Source organism: Scophthalmus maximus, chromosome 11, assembly GCF_022379125.1.
Source record: "Scophthalmus maximus strain ysfricsl-2021 chromosome 11, ASM2237912v1, whole genome shotgun sequence".
NCBI classification, from domain to species: Eukaryota; Metazoa; Chordata; class Actinopteri; order Pleuronectiformes; family Scophthalmidae; genus Scophthalmus; species Scophthalmus maximus.
In genome coordinates this window covers 1,022,114-1,044,486 of record NC_061525.1, presented here as the reverse complement: position 1 = coordinate 1,044,486, position 22,373 = coordinate 1,022,114, and the positions used below count along the sequence as shown (strand labels likewise).

Genomic DNA, 22,373 nt, shown 5'->3' with positions numbered 1-22,373 from the left:
AATAAAATATCCTTGGATGATTCACTGAGATGGTTTATCATAATGTAACACATCTGATCTTTTCCTGGTGCGGACATCTTGGTTTTCTTAAGAGAGCGGATTAGTTCAGTCTTTGTATATGGTTTGTTAAGTAGGTCATTTGTATCTTCTTCATGCTGTAATAGTTCTTCATTCTCTGCTACTGTAGTTTCCCTTCCTCTTTTCCCTATTCAGTAATATTGTCTGAACTGTGAATTTTAACAAAATTCTTTGCCAGCATCTCTGCTTTCTGCTCATCTTTCACTACTGCTATTTCACCATCACTTAATACTGGGTACCCATACTCTCTAAATCGCATTCATTCTTTTTATCATTCTCCAAATTAGTCCAATTTCTGTCTCCCTTCCCACAATTACAAAATTTCCTCCAAAAGTCCTTCTTTGCTATTTTTATGGTTTTCCTTACATTAGCTTGCAACTTCTTGTATTTAATAAGTTTCTGAAAACTGTGATTCCTTTTTAACAATTTAAAAGGCTTATTTTTGAGATTTAATTGCTTTAGTCCATTCCTTTGTCCACCATGGTACAATCTTCCTTTTGTGCTTACCTTCCTTCTTTGGCACAGACGTCTTTGCTGCCTCCAGTATCGCCTTGCAAATAGAAACATTTAAATTATCAACGTCTTCATTAATATACATTTTTTTAAATTTCTTTATCACTTATTTACTCAAATTTCTCCCATTCAGCACTACTGAATTACCATTTCTGTAACCCCCCAGTGTGATATTCTTCTATATTCAGGCCCACCTCAATTAATATAGGATAGTGGTCACTTCCTATCGTTGTTCCTCTAACTACTTCCCATGAACAAACCCTGCCAGTGAATCTGAGACTAGTATAAGATCTATCGCCGATTAACTCTTGTACCACTTCCATCATTTAGGCACACTAGATTTGTCATTTCCATTAACTCTTCAATCACCATTCCATTATCATCATTATAATTTCCCCACAATGTGCTATGGCCATTTAAATCTCCATAACAAATCACTTTCCCTCCTAAATGCAAAGCTAGTCCCTCCATTATCTCTATTGTAAGCCACTTACATGGATTGTAAAAGTTAACAATTTTGATATTTCAAAATTTAAATTATTAAATACTCCAACTCTGTTCCGTTCTCCAACAATCTAAATTGTATCCCTTGATTTAAAATGATTTTAATTTTCTCAGTTATGTGTTTGACTTGATTGGTGCAATTGATTACATAAGCAATGAATAAGATCAGCTTATCCACTGCCAGTGCCGTACTTTCCTCTGCTTGTCTGGCCTCTTGTCTTGAAGGTTGGTTAACTTTATCAGTTTCATCCATTCCCCTTTGTCCTTGTACCTTCTTTACTGCCTCTGCATAGCTGACGTTGTCAGCTAAGTGTTTTGGTTGTGGGGTATTTTTGCTTTATTTGCTTTTGATTGTGTTCTGTGGTTGTCCTTGTGTCTAGGTTTTAGTTAAGTTACCTTACCTGTTTTTTTTTTGAAGCCGTGTTACTTGTGTCTCTGCACTTCCTGTTCCCCTGTGTGTTTGCTGTCTTTACTTTTGCACCTGTTCCTAATGTGTCTCACCTGTGTATTCAGTCTTTGTGCTCTCAGTCCTCTGTGTCAGTTCGTCTGTTGATTTCCCCCCTCAACCTGTGCAATGGCTCCTGTGTTTGCTACCTGGGGCCTATTCCAGGGGCCTGTTCCAGGAAGAAGGTTTTGCTAAAACTCTGAGTATTTTAACCCTGAAAGGAGGGAAACTTTGTAGGTCAGTTACCATGGTAACTAACGCTGTGAACCTAACCTGCTGGCAGGTTTTCTTGAAAAAAACGCAGAGTTTCTCCTTAACTCTTCCCTTTTCCTGAACCTGATCTAGCTGCCAAAACATTACGTGTCCTTTCCTCGTCAACACGATCGATATGGAAGCAGAATTAATTCAGGAGCCTCAGAGAGGATGTTCAGACCCAATGCTTTCATTCCCCGATGACTACTTAGTAGAACTTTACCGTTTCTCTCACAATCTATCACATATATGAACAATATTCTCCGACCTTATTTCAGCATTATAATATCGCAAACATGCTCCTACCAGATCAAAGTCTTTGCCTTTAGATTTTTTTCGAATGGTAGTTTTCTGTACAACAAGCTAAAATAGCCACTCATCTTTTCTTTGTGTAACATGTGGAATCTGATTAAAAACATATGCCCTTCCTATCTGCACTATATTCTTATAATTAATTTTCAGCTGCAGCCATGTTATTTTTGTACCCATGGGATTGAAACTAAATTAAAAATAATAAAATAACATTGCACACTTTTAAGACGTGAGCAACAAGATTCGAACCACGGCCCCCTGTGAAGCGGACAGCGTCACTTACTATTATACCAGCATCTTAGACAAGACATTTGTGGAGAAAATATGAGATCATTTTAAATCATTTGATTACTTTATTTAGTCTTTCATGTCGACCCGGGCAGTAACTGTATCACACACTAACTGTCTCTCCTCATCAGCTGCAGCTGTGATGCTCTGCTGTTTCAGAATATGTTTATTTTCTCCATAAGTAAAAAGTCGTATCTCCAACTCTAACGGCGTGACATTCGTAGTATCGGAGCTCCATTGATGATGGCTTTTTATATTCGGCGGGCACACACTCAATAATGACATTAGATCAAGTCAGAATTCAGGTTTAAGGTCAAAGTTTTTTGAAACCTGCTTCCTGGAATAGGCCCCTGTTCTCTTATGCCTGAGATTACCTGTTTCTGTTGCTACACCGTGGACACCCTTTGTTGGATGTTGGTTTTGCTTTGGAAATTTGTAAGTTTGTTCTCTTTTCTATTTATTAAATGATTACTTTAAATGCACCTCTGCATTTGGGTCCAGTTCCTGAATCCACCTTAACTATAATCAGAATGGGAAAATTCTCTGGGTGCAGATACAGTTTATAGAACTTGAGGAGAGGGAGGTTGTAACTGTAGTTCTGAGCTCATCATTGTTTTGCTTCTTAATGATTTCATATTGTATGTTGTCAGACATAATGAATGTTAACACCGATATTAAACAGCTTAACAAGCATATTCAGTTCCTCTTGTTTGCTTTTATGTCCTGAAATCTCTTCCCAGAGGCCTAAAGGAGTTTTGGAAACTCACCAACATATTCAGATGTAATAGCAGGCGTTTGTTATTACAAAGTTAGAAAATGCACAATTATACTTTATTTAAAGGTCCCATATTTTACACACATCTGAAATTTTATTTGACATTTTGATATCCTTGAGAAGATATATTTGTGGTTTTAAGTACCAAAAAACCTTCTCAATATAGTTTTATAGCTCCTCTTTCAGGAGCTCTGCTAAGAACAGGGTGATTTTTGCCTGTCTAATTAATATTCATGAGCATCTCTTCTGATTGGCTGCCTGTTTTCTGTGAGTGACGCACAACCAGACCAACCACAGGTAACATGTTGTTGACGACAGGAGACAACCAACCACCTCCTCAAACACGTGTTGCATGAGCGGCGTAACTCCTGTTTTGAGTCTGTGTGTAGTGGTGTGTGTCTGCGTAGTATGAGCAAGAGAGAGAGAGAAAGAAGATAATCAAAAGTGTCTGTAAACTAACAGAATTATTTTACCTTTGAAAAAATTCCTGTATAACTGGTGTCAGATCGAACTGCTGAGCGACTGGATGCCCGACAAAGCTAACGAGACGGGGATCCTCCTGCCCCGCGGACCTGCTGCCGGGACAGAGACGCCGGCTGTTCTGGACGGTGAAGGAGCTGGCGGACCGGAGCAGCGCCCAGCTGTGACTGCGGCAGCCTGTCTCCCTCTCGGCCACTTCTTGGGCATTAGTCACAGTTTCTTACATTAACCTTCTTAGGAAGCTTGTGCAATGACCAAATAATAATATATAATAATGAGGCCTATGCAATGATGTAGCTTCCTGACATCCAAGACTGAACAGCTTTTTCTGAACATTTTCTGTTGTTGATAGCTCAGCATCGGAATGACGGGTGGGCCGTGCTGGGGGAACGGCTGAAGGTGGTGACCAGAGCCCTTGAGAGAGACAGTAGCGACATCTCCGTTCACTCCAATGGACTAGTTTTTTTCCCAGCGATGGCAGATCATGGAGCCTCTCAATAGTTCCTGAAGTGAGCAGCAGCGCATTGGAGTAGCAGCAGAATGGATCAATGGACCGTCTGTGTTGCACTTATGAGGGGTGGGACGTTTAAATAACCAGATTGTATATTATCAGCGCATCTGAATCAAATCAACATGCACATTAAAGCATGTAAGTGGCATATGATTTGTGTATATGAGTATTTATGATTTATTTATGATTTAAGAAAAAGTATTGACCAACTACATAGGCATGCAGGCTGTGTTTTTACAAAGCCCCTAGACCTTATTTATCATGAAAAAAAGCTGGAAATCTCTATTTTGACAATATGGGACCTTTAAGATTATAGTAGTTCTGTAGCAGCAGCCAGGCTCCTTTACGAATTCTCCTTATGAATGAGGTTTCAGCTTCTTAGCTATTTATTCACTCACAAAAAAGAAAACGGACATGGTCAGGATTGGCCTTTCTCAACACTACAAGCATGTTTCTGCAAACTTGGCCCACTTGTTTGTCTTTTACTTTAGCAAGAAAGACATATTTGTAAGCCTTATATTATATTTATTTACTTTTATTGTAGAAAATATATTGGTAAATTACCTATATATAAAGTTCTTTTCTCATCCTATCAACCACCCAAAGCACTTTACAGTACAAGTTAAATTGTCCCATTCACACACACACAGACACACACACACAGTCAGACATATTTCTTGACTTATTAGCAGGATTAATAAGAAGATGTCTCCAGCAGTGGAGAGTAGCCTCTCTGCTGCCCTGATATATAAAATATAGGTAATGGAATCAGACATTACTTTAATAAAAACCGTTCAGAGTGAAATGTTATTTTATGAATTTCATCACTTGATACAACCTGTCACCTTGGTTTCAATTTCCGATACTCGTATTAGCCTAATTTAATTCATTTTAAAGAGAGAAAACATTTTGACTAAAAGTTGACTATATTGTAATGACTTGTCGTCGACATTTTCAGTTGTCGTCGACTAAAACTATGAAGGATAAACATGACTAAAATGTGACTTAAACAAATAAGCATTTTTGTCTGACGACTAAGACTAAGACTAAATCTAAAATAGTTGCTAAAATGAATACGATGAACTGGAGGACCCGTGGTTCGGACAATCGATGTCCGGGTTACTGGACGACCCTGTCTAACTACTGAGCCACAGCCGATCACATTCTTTGTTTATTAATTGGCTTGAGGATCTCCACCCTTCATTTTTAGCTAAACCATTTTATTTGGAGGTCAAACTAAAAGAGAGCACACCAGCAATAATCTAAAGAATTCCTTATTTTGCAGACAAGCCAGCTGTTTTAAACAAAGAGAGCAGGAGTGTCTGTCCTAACTCTAACCCTTTAAAGGGATGTTTCAGTGATTTTGAAGTGGGTCATCATCTCCATAAGGTAACATATAAACTATGCATAAGTAACTCATACAACCCCTCTTCGAAATCACTGAACTATCCCTTTAACACATGTTGCACTGTTTGCTGGAAGAAGAGGTTTGTGTGTTTTCAGTCACATAACAAACTCTGTACAAAACAAACCAACACAAATCTATACATTGAATGAATTAAAAAAGAATGGAAAAAGCATGACGATGGAATGATGACCAAAACCACAAAATAAACTGAATTATGGGAATGCTGGTGTTCAGTTGACAGAAGGCCCAGCATTACTGTCCTGCTGTTCCAGGGTCAAAAAGCAGTGTTGGCTTTTAACCTCCTGTCATTAGGCTCCACTGTTCTCTTGTCACCAGCAAAGCGGCTCTCTGTGGCTTCTTGGTAAATAAGGACACTATTCACTGATGGAGTAACAGTGACTGTTGTTCATGTAGCAAAGCACTGTTTCAAGTTTTGAATTTTCTTTAGGAGAAAAACTTTATGGAAATGTGAAAACAAAGTACCTCAATATTCCTATGAAATGTTTTATATCTGTTCATATGAGTTTCAGATGTTCTGTTTTTTAATGACTACTGCAGAAAACTCAGTTTAAGTTAAGTCATAGTAAAGATGGGGACAAAAGGTGGATGCATGCTTGCTTGTACACACACAGACACACACACACACACACATGCACACACAGATGTACCACCTTATCAGCATACCCAATATCTCACAGCAGCAGCAGCTGTGGGACACCAACCAGCAACAAGCAGCTCTTTGAAAGAACTGTGACAAGGTGTTGTTCGTTTCCCCCTCCCTCTTTTCTCTGTCTTCCGGGAACACTAATAGGCTCCACGCAGAGTAATGTGACCAAGTGAATCATCCTCGCCCCGGAGCTGGAAGCTGCAGATCAGAGGAGCAGAGGAGCAGCGAGCACTGCATTCATTCTGGATCCGACACTGAGGAAACCTTTCTGGGGCAACACTTTATCACTTTCTGAGATTCGCTGTCACCCTCTGGGATCTTACACCCTGTCCTCCCAGGAACTAGTGGCACTCTTTCCTTCTGCCTCAGCGCCTTCGCCTGCTTGGCAGACCTCAGACCAGCTCCTAGGTGAAAAGGTCAGACGGCCCCTGTGCAGACCTGACTGCAGCTCAAGGTGAGTACAAACTCCAGTGTGTGATGCTGGGCAGAGCTATGGCATTGATACCAGGACAATGAGTGAGTGATAAGTTGTGATGTGATCAGTGCCGGGATTCTCTGAAGGAGTCTTAGGTTCATGTTACTTGTTGACTCCATAATACAAAACAGAATGTGTCAGACGACATTAATCATGTGCACTTTATAGACTTTGTTAGATGCCATGAGTACAGTTAATGGAACTCTTTCTGTTTTTAGTTTTTTTATCAGCTAAAATTCTTCCCAAGCCAGAGGTGGTTAACTGACTGTGGACACAAGTGAATCTGAAATGCAGGACTACTTACATGATCATTTTTTTATTAAAACAGAACAGTTGATGGTGATGTGGTATCTTTTAAGTAGCATTTGAAGGAGATAAAAGAGGTGAACAGCTACAGTATGGGCTGAATGTTACATAAACCTCTCTGCAGCCCTTTGAGTTTGCCATAAAGGCACATTTGCTCTAAATTGCTCTGTAACTTGTACTGTACATAGCACAGATAGCTTAACGGGAAAATGGCTGACAAGGCTTTGTCACATGTATCCGTCAGTAATAGATGATTCCAGAAGTCTGAATATTCCACCAGCCCTCAAGGCTCCATGCTCCTCAGAGGAGTTACACAAAGTGTTGTTTGTTTGCATCGTCATATATCTGAACACTTCACAGGGAGGATAATTCATGTTTTACTACGGAAGTGTTCTCAAAAATATAGAAAATATACAGATGTTAAAATAAGCCAAGACACAGTAAAGGAATATTTCTCTCAAGAATTTCATGATCAACGCTTGGATTTAAGATGATGAAACCTACTTTTCTCTGAATGTACCCATTCATAAATATAGTTCAAAGTATGCGATAAAAAATACTAGCCTGATTCTGTCCAAACTAAAAAAAAAAAAACATCTGTCAACACTTGTAAAGTTAAGTCAATACTGTGTTGTATATCATTTGTATAATTCTAAGTGATTCTTGTTGAATAGCAGCTGGTTGTAGGGCCACAATATGATAAGAGATCTCAAAGGGATTGATGTAGAGTACATTTGTATTTCCATTTCCTCTGACCTTGGCAGATATTTAAATGTGGCGAAAAAGCAAAAGAAGGGTGTTGCCTAAGTTGACGTCATAAAGATGAAGTGATTCTTTGTTTGAAACCAATATATTATTCATTCCGATTTTGTCATAAAAAGTTGTTGTTTGATGTTCACTGTAAGTGTAAAATCAAAGATTTTACGTCATTGTCTGCAATCTTTAGAATTCCAGGAGACGTGACATTAAGCATGCGCAAGCGGTGAACCACTGAACGAGCTCATTCTTATTGTGTTGTCAGTACCGTGTTGTCGGCCTCAGACATACCTCGTCTTGATTCCTGAAGTCTTGTTGCCACAGCGAAGTTGACATGTCTGGCACAATCATGACTGTACCAGAAATCTAATCAAAACTATGTTTTTGTCTGTATGGACGGGGCCAGGTTGGTTGTTCTATCCTGTTTTCAGCCCTGGTTAGCTAAATGAACCATGTCCTGACACCAGACCTGACATTAATACTGTTTTATGTGGTGACTGCCTGATCCAGAGAAAAATACAGCCCCAGCCAGCAAAGGGCTCTCATGTGACAACCTTGTTGATTTCCCCAGCCTGAGCGCTAAGACAAATTTCTTACCTAAATACATAATTATTGATAATTATAATAATTATTCAATAGAACATTCACCCTGCACTTACTACACACTACAGACACACACGTACACACAAACACACACACACACACACACACACACAATAATACTGACAATATGATGTCATTAAACTTCATTCTAAAAACTCGAACATAAGACTGAATTTATGTTTCTTTAATTTCATATATCTTCCTTCTTTTTGTATGTGCAACTATGCTAACTTAAAAAAAATACTGTGATGCTGCATGTGCATAATGAATTCATGCATAAACTGCTAGTAAATGTATATTGTCACCAGTTTGTGACATTAAATCAACTTGCAGCCATAATGGTCTCATGCAGTGAACCCCCCCACACACACACACGCACACACACACACAGATGAAAGACACATTCCTGCTCTGCATGTCGCTGTGTTCCTCAGACAGATTCCCAGCTGGGATCTGCTCTAATCTCCTGGCAACAATATTGACATAGAAATAAAAACTCTGGAAAGGACAGCACTCTAGCTGTCGGACTGCATGCACATACATCTGGTGCTCAGAGTGCCTCTACATACATGTGTCCTGTTTAATTTAGATACACCTTGAGGTTTAAAGAGGAAAACAGGAAATGTAATTGTTAACAATTTGACTCAGAGTTCAATGGAAAGATGGATATCAATATTGTGTATGTGTCCAGGATCTGCTAAACTTGTCTAACAATCTTGAAGTGAGGCTAAAAGGGTAAAGTATGTCCTCCTGGTGATCGACCCTACAGCAGCAGCCACTTTGTTATTGTTTGGGATTATAAATGCAGATGTTATTTGACGAAAATAAAAAGGTTTAACTTAACACCAGTTTACACCAATGAATTTAGTCAGACATGTAATGACTATATGTCCTACTCCAATAATAAACACGTGCAGTAGATCAGCTCTTCGTAGTCCTGTCATCAGAGCTAGACTTTGATGTCAGCATCCAATCATACAGGGCAAGCAGGATGAGAAGCACAGACAGATGATACCACGGATTATCTAACACAAATGTGCAGACTGTTGTCGACAATCAGAACAAATGTAACTCACCCACTGCAATGACATTGATGAACTTTGTTAACTCTTTGTAGACATTTTGTGTCTTATGATTTCTGTGATTGCCCTTCCTTATGTGTCTCTGTTTATATAAAGTTACTTTCTTGTGATCGCTTGTCTTTTGTTCATCTTGGGTTTGGTATTTCCTGTTTTATTTTGCTTTCATTTCCTGTTGTCCTGTGTCTTATGCGGTCACTTTATGTTTTTTAGTGTTTCCCTGTGATTGTGTGCACCTGTTCCTAAAGTGTCTCACCTGTGTTCCTGTACCTCTGCCCTCTGTATATAGTCTTTGTGCCTCCCTTGGTTCTGGTTGGTTCGTCTGTTTAGTTAGGTGTCAGCTCTGCTATGTGTTGCTCTGTTCCCTGGTGTTCCCTGTTTATGTTCCTGAGTTTTCGCCTATGTTCTGTGGCCTGAAGCTGAGATAGGATTTGAGTTTTGGACAGTTGGATTTTGTTTATTTTTCCTTTAAAGACCGGAAGTCTGTTTTTTGTTTCTTTTTATTAAATTCTCCTTTTATTCCCTTACCTGCATTTGGGTTCTGCTTCAACAAATTGTAACATCAACCAGTCACAGTAAGGCAAAAAAGACAACACAAGATAATTATGAAATCATTGTTTTATTAATTATAAAGATGAAAATCGTGAACATTATCTATTAAAATGGAGGGAAAGTCTCTGCGCTTGGGGCAACCTTCTAGTGTCTATTGGGAATGAGAGGGAAACAGTCACTGTCCTACTCTGAATGGAGAAGAGGGAGGCCAGGGCCAGAGGTCACACCGCAGGTGGTTGCTCCTCAGTCCTGCGGTAACTGAAGCCACACTCCACTCAAAGACATTTCTCATTTCTAAACCACGTTGAGGACAAGGCTGGCAACACCATCAGCCTTAGTGGAGCCCAACTTTGTCTTTAGACAGCGATGTGTGGACCCTGGCCTGCACACCGTGGCCACAGTGTTGGCAGCAGTGTCATATATCAACTACAGACTTTGACACACCGGCATGCAGTCTACCACGAAATCGTAGCCATAGGCTCACAGCAATAGTGAAAACACACACACACACACACACAACTAAGAGGCCACCATGTAGTGTGGGGGTATCTCTACAAACTCTATTGTGTCTGTGTATTTACTGTACTACTCTAGTATTATTTAAAATGCAACTCGCCTGTTCAGACCTTACCCCCTGAATTTGTTATTTTTAAAAAATTTATAAAAAGAGCACTTAAAGCTGTTTTTGCCTATTTGATAAATGTTCATATACTCTATTGATTTTTGCACTTTTGGGTGAAATCTTCATGGTTGATGGTCATTTTTGGACAAAAGCATCCGCTAAATAAATGTAATGTGATGTAATGTAACTCACATTGTGGAGGACTTAAAGCTTGACCTCCTAGCAAAAACTTGACACTGACTGATTTGCATCACCTATAAAAGAGGGTGCTCAGCACATTTCATGCCAATCCTGAAGGCAAACAGATGATGGGGTTTTTACAGTGTGTAAGGTTACACACTTTTCTTCAGAGAGTGGTGGCAGATGAAAGCTAACAGTGTCAAAAATGACAATGGTTAATCATTGTCACCATCAGCATGCAGCATTCTTAGCTAGCATGCTAACATTTCCAAAAATGTTTGCATGCTAAATGTTTGCATGTTAACTAGCTAAGAATGCTGCATGCTGATGGTGCCGATTAGCCATTGTCATTTTTTTCAGAAAACACTAACACATTTCACTGAAAACCAAAAAGGCAAACAAAAAGTAGATCAATGTCGTCCAATCATGGTGAAGGAGGAAAAAGAGAAGAGAAAGCAAAAACTGACAGATTAATTTGTGCATCAGTCAATTGGTCAAAACATTCACAAAGCAACATTTATATATGATAATATACTGTTATTATTACTAATTGTAGTAATACTGTGTTGTAATACTGATATTACAACACATTTGGCAATGATAGTAATGCTGTGGGACTTTAAAAGCAGTGAATGTGGTATGGCAGCAGTGTATTTTGAGTTCTGGTATTGAGCTGGTTTTGATTGACCATTGGACTGGTTTTGTCACGTAGACCTGGCAACCCTGAACAGTTCTCACATAATCAAAAAGACTGGTTTGAGCTCGAGGCACCTTGGATCTGAACTAACAAGCTGTCAACATCTACAACAACTTTGGTGCCAATTGAAGTTTAATATGTTGATGATAACTTAAATGAACTGATAATTGTATGCCTCAAAATGCTCATGAAATATTCCTGAGTTTCTTTCATCATTTCATTTCAGGATCATCCTCACTTGTAACCATGACAACCAAATCCACCAGCAGTGTTCTGGGTGGGAAGGCTTCCTCCTCTCCTCTCTTGTCCTTTCCACCGCGCCAGCGCCTGGTCACCAAAGATGGACACTGTGCCCTTAGTCCCCCCCTGTGTCCCTCAGGCTCATGGTGCAGGGCCTCGGGCAGAGCCTGGCTGCTGGCCCTGCAGGACCTGTGGGGACTGTTGGTGGGTCTGCGCTGGAGATGGGTCCTGCTGGCCTTCTGCGCCTCCTTCCTCGCCCACTGGCTGCTGTTTGCCTGTCTGTGGTACTTGCTGGCCCACCTGAATGGAGACCTGGCTGTAAAGGACCATGATGCCCCCCCACAGGGGCATGTGGTTTGTGTGAAACACATTACCAGCTTCACTGCTGCCTTTTCCTTCTCCCTGGAGACACAGCTGACCATTGGCTATGGCACTATGTTTCCCAGTGGGGACTGTCCCAGTGCCATAGCACTGTTGGCTGTTCAGATGCTGCTGGGGCTCATGCTGGAAGCATTCATCACAGGTACACCTAACGCCTTTACACAAATCATTAACTTTGTATTGGACTTCAACCAAACCTTCACTTACCCAAATCCCAACTAGCAACAGTTGAAGAGTTACTCAGATCTGTTCCTAAAGTAAATTATCACACTGTAAATGTACTGTACTGGAAATACTACTTAAGTAAATGTATATAGGTATTAGCAACAAAATGTACTAAAGCCATTTCAGCATGTTTGATCCTAATTGAATTTTTTTTTATTGATATATTATTATAGATGCACGTAAGATGTTAATGCTGTTGCTGGTTGAGGTGGAACTGAAATATATAGTTTTTTGTATGTAGTTTGGGAGTTTATCTGTGAAGTAACTAGTATCCATAGGTGTACACTATATATTAAATATAGTGTAGCAATATTTATCGCTTAAGTAAATCTCAGGTAAATCTACTACCCCAAAACAAACAGGAAAGATCGATTGTCTGAAGAGGAACCAGAAACCAAAGTGAGCCAATTACATTACGGGTGTTGCCTTATAGTTTGTTTGTAGCCCTAAAAGTATTCAATAGTGATGGGAGAAATTGCTTTATGGAACAAATATGCTGACGCATGCAGACAAAATGTCACATTTGCTGGGTGACTTATGGTACAGTATATTTATATTGTCCCCCTATCTGCTTGTAGACAGTGTATCAGGTATGTATCAGATTGCTAGGCCTGCATGGAAGTCAGGAACTCAGGGAAGCAGAAAGAGATTTGTTGACTCCCCGATTGGAGAAATGGAAAGAGACTAGTCTCCCTGTGAGGAAAGTCAGAAAGAGAAAGTGGAGAAAGGTGATCTGGGGTTTATTAGCCTGGTGGACCTCATGGGTTCTGGTATGCCTGTCAGTCCTAGTGTGTGTGGAGCATTTATAGAGCTGTAGTTCAAATAACTGTTACAGACAGAAACATAAATAATTCTTAGAAAACCCGCGGGAAATACTGTCCATAGTGTAGTAAATTTCTACCAGTATCAGAAGTATGAATATTTGTGTATCGATCCGCACACCACTAGCAGGTAAATTGTAAAAGGTGACCTTTGTCTGTCTTTCTGTCTGTCTGTCACAGGAATTACTTAGTAATAATCCACCTTGGATTAGGGCCCAGTGTTTATTGCATGAACCCCGTTTATTGCTACAGACGGCTATAATAACACATGTTCTTCTAAAGCATTATACACCACATATGTCGACAAAATAAATATTATATGCTCATCAGGTCTCAACTCTCATAACTTAAGCTGCCTTTGTACAATTATGATTAAACCTCATGGCTACATCTTGTGATATCTGATGAAGGGCAGACAAATAATGAAACGTTGAGTGCATAATGAATTAAATGCTACAGACATTGTCATAAAGAGATAAATGTGTGATTGGTCAGAATTCAACTACCTGAAGTGTTCAGCTTCCTCAAGCCAGAAATCTGCTCATTGTTACTTGATAGCTGTTTCTTTCTGTTCAGCACAAAGAGGTTAAACCTGTTTATATGTAAATACACATATTTTACAGCATTCATAATAATAGCTACACCCCACGTGCCCACAAAATAAATATATTATGTCATTTTATAGTGACTTTATTTTTATCTTTTATGAAATTTTGCACAATAACCAGAATTGTAATTTGAGTTAAGTTTGAAAATCCTGAATAGTTAACTCACAAAAAATTAGCTAAACAACATGAGAAAGCGTGGATGATCAGGAAGGTTAAATATCAACACCAATACAACTGTATCCTCAATAAACTTTCACTTTCAATCAAAAATGGCAAATTCTAATTTGTAATAAATTACATTAAGAGATAATTGCTAGACAAAAATGTTCCAAGGCTACTGCTGTCTATCATGTACTGTAATTCAAGGCATGTTCCTCATTGTAACATACAAAAGCACATTTTTTAATCAATTAAATAAAATAAAAATTTTCTTTGTAAAGGGCTAAATCACAACATACATTATCTAGGGTAGACACCTGACAATATTATAGAGAACCAACAGTTCACACAATGAGCAAGCACTTGGCGACTATTTTCGCTAACTAAATTTATTGCACACTGGTATATCTTGAGTATAGCCTCCATGCAACATTTACTATTTATGATTGACTTAACACTGTCTAGAGTAATTTCATTGCCCGTTCATGTATTGCAGCTAGAGACTCAGACGGACAATGTAGAATAGTTAGCAGTGTTTTTATTACTGATTCTTCTTATTACTCCACATGTTTTAAGTTTAGTCAAAAACTACAACAACAAAAGTGGAAAAAGTTGTTACTACTTTGTTAAGTTGATACTACTAGCGCTTTAAAAGTTCTGCTTAAAGGCACAGCCTGGTAAAGAAAACTGCCTAGCACATCCACAGCATCAATTCTGCATCATATCCTATACTATTCACATTGGACAATAGCAGAACATGTTATCGATTATAGACATTACCTGCATTAGTATGCGTTTGTATAAAATTGTAAAATAACCTGTTATAATTAGTTAAATAGAATTACACTAAAACAAGTAGAATAAAGATTGGTGGGCATAAAAATGGTGGCCATATTGTTTCTGTATGGATTTTTGTCCTTTTTCCGCCACGTGTGGCCATTTTTGAGGCTGGTCCCATAGGCGAAAAACGCATGAAATGTGGTATACAAATATTTTAAATGCTACTCGGGGACAGAGGCTTGGCTCTGGGTGTGGGCCAGGGGCTCCATAGCAGCCCCTTATATCTTGAGTGCTGTACCTGGCTGCTTGACGGTTGATCAGATCCACTTCAACCTTGGGTAACGTATAGAAAAGGCCTAACCGATTAAATGACACACAAGGGGTTTAGTTTAATTCGATTAAATTCAATTTTATTTATATAGCACCAAATCACAACATACATCATCTCAAGGCACTTTACAAAGTGAGGTCGATTATTACAAAGACAACCCAACAGTTCACACAATGAGCAACACTTGGCGACTGTGGAGAGAAAAAACTCCCTTTCTCTAACAGAACCAGACTCTGTTGTTGGAGAAACATCTGCTGTGACCGGTTGGTGAGAGGAGAGAAGAGAGAGAACAGTCATATAACCTTTGTTTTAATCTCAACCAGACTGATAATTCTGATTACAAAAATAAAACTGACACTGTTAGATGCAATTATATTGCGTTATTATTGTTATTATTATTAATAATAATAATAATAATAATAATGACGAATTTGGATCCTGCAGCCTTGGAGTCAGAGATACACTAGGAGAAAGAGAAAACACAGAGTTAGTGACATGTAATGTAAATACATGGGGGGAGAGAGGAGTTGTATGGTAGAGATTGCTTTCATCTCTACCAGACTGATACTTAAAATTACAAAAATAATACTGGTTGGGGTGAGAGAGAGAAAAGAGGTAGGCAGAAAGAGGAGTAGCGAAGAGAGGGGGGGGGAGAAGAAAGATAGGAAGAGAGAAAAGAGGAGAGGGGAGTGGGATACACACCCTGATTCGGGTAGGGATTGGGATTTCCTGTTAGGTACGAAAAAAATCTGTCAGAGCAATGAGGACAAGTGCGTGTATGTGCGAGGCCCCGATCATCGCTGCTTGCAGCTTTAATTAGTTATTGTTCTTACTTGTGTGTAAATGACCTGTCAAAAAGTCAAACTAACATTTTTGTTTTTTATGATAAGAAAAAAATCATGATTCAGAGGATACATCATAGACATCACTTCTGACTACAATATTTATTGAATTATTCTGGGACAGATTTTATTGTATATCTTCATGTCAAAGCAATGAGTTTTTTGCATGATTGTTTCTATGATCATCTTGACAATTACACACTGTTAAAAAGTACTTGTGCATTGTCCGTTCTTAACCTGAATTTGCATTTCCTTCTGAAAAGGCAGTGTGAATGCTCATTGGCTGAAAAGCAGAGCAACTCGAAGTACAATGTGTGACGTCATTGCATTTCAACCAATCAGAAATGGCCATATTCCTTTGGCTGAAGAGCTAGAGAGGGTCATCCACTAACCAGAGGGTTAATGGTTGGAAACCCTTCCTATCGTCCACGTGCCCCAGTGTCCTGGGGAAAGACATTTAATTACCCCTGACAGCTGGGCTGGCAGTGTGTGGATGATGTGTGATAGAAAAAGCCTTGTATACAGATGTGCTGGATGATGAAATTGATGTGTCACTGTCTTTCATCAGGTGCATTTGTAGCCAAGATTGCACGTCCCCAGAAGCGAGCAGGAGCCATCCAGTTCAGCCCCCAGGCATTGGTGGGCCAACACCAGGGCCAAATTTGCCTCATGCTACGAGCCACCAACCTACTGCAGCGACCTCTGGTGGACGTAAAGGTGAGTGCTGTGCTCTACGAGGAGCATGAAGGTCAGACCCTACACCAGACTTCTATGGACTTCCTCTTGGATCATCTAGGGCAACAACCCTGTCCCTTCTTCATCTTCCCACTCACCTTTTACCACCCTCTAAATCGCCAGAGCCCTCTCTACCCTGCCCTATGTGAGGGTACGTCCAACCACTTTGAGTTGGTGGTCTTTCTGTCAGCCATGCAAGAGGGAACTGGAGACTCCTGTCAGAAGAGGACCTCCTACTTGCGCCAAGAAATCCAGTTTGACCGACGCTTTGTGCCAGCATTGGGACTGGATGCTCAGGGGAGGTACATGGTGAGCACCCAGCACTTTGACACGGCCCACTCAAAAGAGCCTTTGAACAAGGATTGTGTGGTGCAAATCAATGGAGATGGCAGCGACAGGATGGAGTAAGGATGCCTCATCTGGAGAGATACGGAGTTTGAGTGGGATTACTTTTTATGAAGGGTAATCGTGGGGCAAATATTTTTCTCACTACGTCATTGAAATTGATGGATCTGAATTTATGTTGAAACATTTTAAATTAAAATGTTTACCAGACATGGGTGACTCCCTCACTGGGAGTTCCTAATGCAACATCCAGTGTAATGATCACCCACTGGCGTCCCTCTAATCAGTACTTCCGGTTGTGTTGGATGGAATGCCTGAATACTGTTACAAAATGTGTTCTATTTTGTCATTCATTCAGTTTTATATATTAGAATAAAATTATGATGATATACTTACCACGTGAATAGCTAAGACCTCAAAACATAGCTACACTGCTTAACCTTAATCTTGAGGGACAAGCAACATGAATGGTCAGACCATCAGACTGGTTGATAACAAACTTCATTGCAAGACAAACTCATTTCAACAGTCGTAAATCCCATGAAAGTTTAAAGACCCACTTCATGTTTCAACTTTGACTTGCTGCACTACTGTAGTTGTTTGTTGTGCATAATATCACAATATCCCTGCATTCTGAGATTTCAGCAATCACTATGCTTCATAAAGTCTTATCATACCTGATGGAACCAATGTTCATAAAACACAGATTTGATTTAAATGTTATCAAAACAAATTTGACCTTCATTATTCTTAATTTTTGTGTGAGATGTGACTGGATCGTAAGGTCAGAGTAAGAACTGTATTTAAGAAATGTTTAGTTCAGTCGGGATGGCACAATCAATTTCTAATTAAGCTCCTGTTATCAACATTTTATCATAAATAATGAAACAAATGACTATATCTAACATGAGAGTAGGCATTCATAGTATTGAACTAACAGATGGCTATCACAAATTTGTTTTTTGGGGTCTAGTAGCTCATAGTTTTAGCTTGACAGCATATTTTGTGTTTGATTCAGTCTCTCTGCTATCATCAATCTTGTTTCCAGTCACAGCTGCTGATCTTATTTATTATTATTATTATTGATAATAATAATAATAATAATAATATGATCATAATAATAATAATAATAAAAGACATTAAAGACAGTGTCCAATACTTGCTTTGCAGCAAACAATCAAACAAACATTGTTACAGAGCAGCTGGTGAATAAAGTAAAGCAATTTACAGCTAAAGAGCCAATTATTTCCCCCAGGTGGTAATGGAGACCAAGACAAAGCTAAAAGTGAGTTAATACTGGACTGGATTCATTAGGTGGACAGCACTCCAGGTGTTCATCAGGTTACTTGAGTGGCATTTTAAAAAGAGAGGAAGACCTGCCATGGCAAATGGCAAATGGCAACCAGGTGGAATTGAACCAGTGGTCGCTTCAGGGGGACCCCCTTTGAATCAATCAAAGTGTTCAAATAAATTGATAAATGTAGCTTTAAGAAAACTACAAATTTCATTTTAACATCCGTGTGGGTATTTGAAAATGTCTGACATTTTTGACAATCATCTACATGTTATGCTCACTACTGTATCTATGCTTGAATGAAGACATATTTGATTGCATTTTTATTGGTTTGAAGTTTGAAGAATGAATCTGAAATGTATTCTGCCATCAGTGTGAACTGTAATTTTATCAAAAGTTTTATCAGTTCAGTTTTATGCGCAATTCATTTTCCTAATTCCACATAGAAAGTAAAGAATATGGATTTTGAAAAAAATTTATCAGGATTGTGTCGAGACCCAGGCTCCAAGACAACACTGTGCTACTCACTAAACGTTGAAGTGAACATGCTAACAAGCTCACAGTTATAATGGCTAAAGCCAATTGTTCTCTGGACTTCTACCATGTGTAGTCTTCCAGTCATCACGTCAGGCTAGGGCAGAAGATGATAAAGATTGGAAGGAAAATTAAAAGAATATTACCAATGCTAACTTAAAGATGAAAGGAGATATATTTTGCTTTTCATAGGGGGTTTTTGTGTATGTAAAAGGTATGCAAAGTTAAAAAAAAAAGCCAAAAATCCACAGTATAGCTTCTCTCCCCGACAGAAAACACTGTTCCTGACACCTCTTGTAGTCTGGTTGTAAATTCCATAATATGGTAACATCACCATATTACAGACATTCATAGCAGCTAGTCAGGCATATACCCCCAACAAAGCTGGGTAAAGCAAGAGTGAGAGAACTTCCTACACACGCTGGAAGAGGTTGGCCAATCACAACAGAGTGGGCCAGCTGGCCAATCAGAGCAGTCTGGGCTTCTTCTGGAGGGAGGCTTAAGGAGCTAAAACTGGAGCCGCAGGAAACTGATGTTTTCTGAACATAAGACATGTAAACCTTTTAGAGTAATAACCCCAATCAAAATTATGAACCTGAATATGAGCATAACATGTCTCCTTTAAGTTTATCATGGTTATCATATTAGTTTAGCATGTTAGCCTTCTAACATTTGCTTAATAGCACGAACCAGAGTGTACAGCTGAGGTTGAAGGTAGTTTCATGAGTTTAGCATGTGGTCATGAACCAAAGTGTTGTTCTTGTTATGTAGCAAGGGAACCAATTCTTGGACCGACCAAGAAATATACTGATTCAAAGATTATAGTTTTTTGTGAATGGTGTGGTTCTTAAATTAAATACATTTGACATATTTTCCATTTGATAAGATTATTTTTTTTTTAGCTCCATTAAAGCTTAAAAAACTCAATCCCAGCCTGAACATGAAAGTGAACATGAAATGGGAAGTTGTGGGAGCATAAAGAACCAGTAAGGGACAGAGTGCAGTGACTCTTAAAGGATATTCATGTTTCTGATCAAGGATATGTCCAACTGATGTTTATGGATCAGCAACAGAACTGACGGATTACGCCATAGACCAACAACATGAGCTGACAATGTCAACACAGCATCTGATGGTTCCAACTACATTGAAAACTGTATGGAATCAATACATCTATGCCTTAAAGTGGGCCACTGACCTAGCTTTGGGCTGACCTGCATAAAATGATATAGGGCTCCGTAGTGACTGATAGATTGACTGTTGATTGTTTAAGGCTTTTATTGAAAAAAAAGAAAATCCTAAATCATTACACAAAGCAAAAATGTATGTATTATGTTTAATTTGTGAAATAACAATGCCTCTAGATTTAGCAAAGATAGTTAGGATGAAGTGCAGCAGTAAATGTGTATTTGGATCTTGGGGTATTTTCACTTTTGAAAGCGAGTTACAATATTGTTTAAATACAAATCATGAAGCAACTTATGACCTAAGACAGAAACGTTCCACTAAATGTGACTGTAAAGGATGAGATCTCAGTGTATCTCACATGCTTCAGTTCCTTTGTACAGTGTACATTACATGAAATAAATATTTTCTAAACAAGCTCAGAATTGAGGACGACCTTTATTTCATAGATACCATGACGACTGCATGAAGGATATGTCCAGTTGCATCAGCAGTGCTGCCCCCTGTTGTAGGAAGGCTATGCTACACAGCTGCACTTTTATTTAAATCATGAAATGTGTCAGTAATGCCCATTTCATTAGTTTCTCAATGTGACCTGACTGGTTTAATGATTTACCTTAATAATTCGGACAAATTTGAGTAACATTCTATCTCACATTTGCAGGAAGCGCTTTGGTTTACACTTCTGTCTATCATCCGTCAACTTCCATAAACACAAAAAAATAGAAATCTTTATTGTTCACTTGGGTGGAAAATTGGCACATGGTGTGATCAAATGAGTAATAATGACCAAGGGTACATAACAAAGCAATAAAATAAAAATGCGATAAATACAATAAACAAGTGGGCTTGTCGTCAAAACATTTGAGGTAAAAGTGCTGGAATAGTAACAGTACATGCAAACAAAATTCTGTTTTGTAGGAAGGAAAACAAAGATGGAATTAGAGATGGTTTAAAATGTTTATCAAAGTTTATTCAAATTCAATAAATTAAAGCTCTTATGTTACTTGCAGATTTGTGCAGCTCAACCAACTGACTCTGGGGGTTTCTTATAATCTAGCTGCTGTGTTAAATTTCTTTGAGCTTACTCTTGCCACTAACCCCTTGGATCCTACTATTGACTGACAGGCTGCCAAATGCACACACTAATTCTAACATTTATGATTTTCTATACTTGTATACTGTAATGTTTTTATCAGCTATTTTATTCAATGAAATGTTTAGATGGGTATTTTAAAATGTATATTTAAAGAAATTTATAATTTACAACTGACTAAATGAACATGACTAATTTATCTATGTACATAAAATTACAAATGGGTTTATAAAAACCACAATACATAAATGCACAGTAATATATTATTGGTCATAAATTATTAACAAATGAGAAATGTATAATTTAAAGATAGATAAACAAATAAATAAATGAATCTGGTAAAAAAAAATGAGCCCGGAGCCCAGCCTAAAATCCCGGAAGAGCTGTGGAGCAGACGCCAGGTGCGGGAGAAAAACTGAAAGCAAAGAGGAAACATAAACCGGCCGTCCCAGCCATCATAATGGGGAATGTACGGTCTCACTCAAACTATCAGACAAAGAGTAAGTTAATTACGAAATCAAAATACCCTGGAGAAAACTATTGTTGTTGTAGTTATAAAAAACAATCGCCTGCGGTGTCACGTCGGCAAATCCAGTCATTACGTGCTTAACATGAAAAACGATCAACATCAAAAGCAAACAAGTGACCAATAATTAATGCCATGCAAAAACACAACATGTAAATATATTGATGTGTTAAAGGGAAGACTTTCTTTGTGTCATTCATTCAGTTTTCTTTTCTTTTTAGTTTTTGTACATCACACTATGTTCACTGTAACCAAGAAAGAACTCTTTGAGACTCAACCTGACCGAGCGTACCCTTCATAATGAAAAACAAAAACGCATTGCATTTCAACGAAATTCAAATAACCACTTGTCTTGTTTTTTAATACCCGCTTGTAAAAAGAAAATCCAATGACCAAAACATACACGGACCCATCCAGATGCAAAACTGCCCCCCCCCCCAAAAAAAAATCACATTTCCGTTTAGACTACACAGCCTTAAAAATAAAAGCTTATATCACACCCAACTACTACGATTTAAAATGGAATTTTATGAGATTATACAAACAACAAAACATATTTGTAATACGTACACATATGTATACTTGTATAGTATATGATCTAAACATTTCATAGTGAAAAGCATGTGGTAAAATGGGCAAACATATAAAACATAACAACATCCTTCAACATTAACATAAAAAAACACATTTCTGAAAACAGGGGTTTTCACAAAAGTCTTTGGCCCAACACAACTCAATATCTGAAACCCAAAGAGTTTCTGTCAGATG

At 38.6% G+C, this 22,373-nt stretch overlaps 1 protein-coding gene across 1 annotated transcript; it reads left to right on the top strand.

Moving 5' to 3' along the window:
- The first annotated feature begins 6,406 nt into the window (after nucleotides 1-6,406).
- kcnj13 (potassium inwardly rectifying channel subfamily J member 13) lies at nucleotides 6,407-20,401 on the top strand. The gene is made up of 3 exons (XM_035622841.2): nucleotides 6,407-6,687; nucleotides 11,730-12,266; nucleotides 16,459-20,401. The coding sequence occupies exons 2-3, from the start codon at nucleotides 11,750-11,752 to the stop codon at nucleotides 17,031-17,033; spliced, it is 1,092 nt and encodes a 363-aa protein (XP_035478734.1). The 5' UTR covers nucleotides 6,407-6,687; nucleotides 11,730-11,749; the 3' UTR covers nucleotides 17,034-20,401.
- The last annotated feature ends 1,972 nt before the right edge of the window (nucleotides 20,402-22,373 follow it).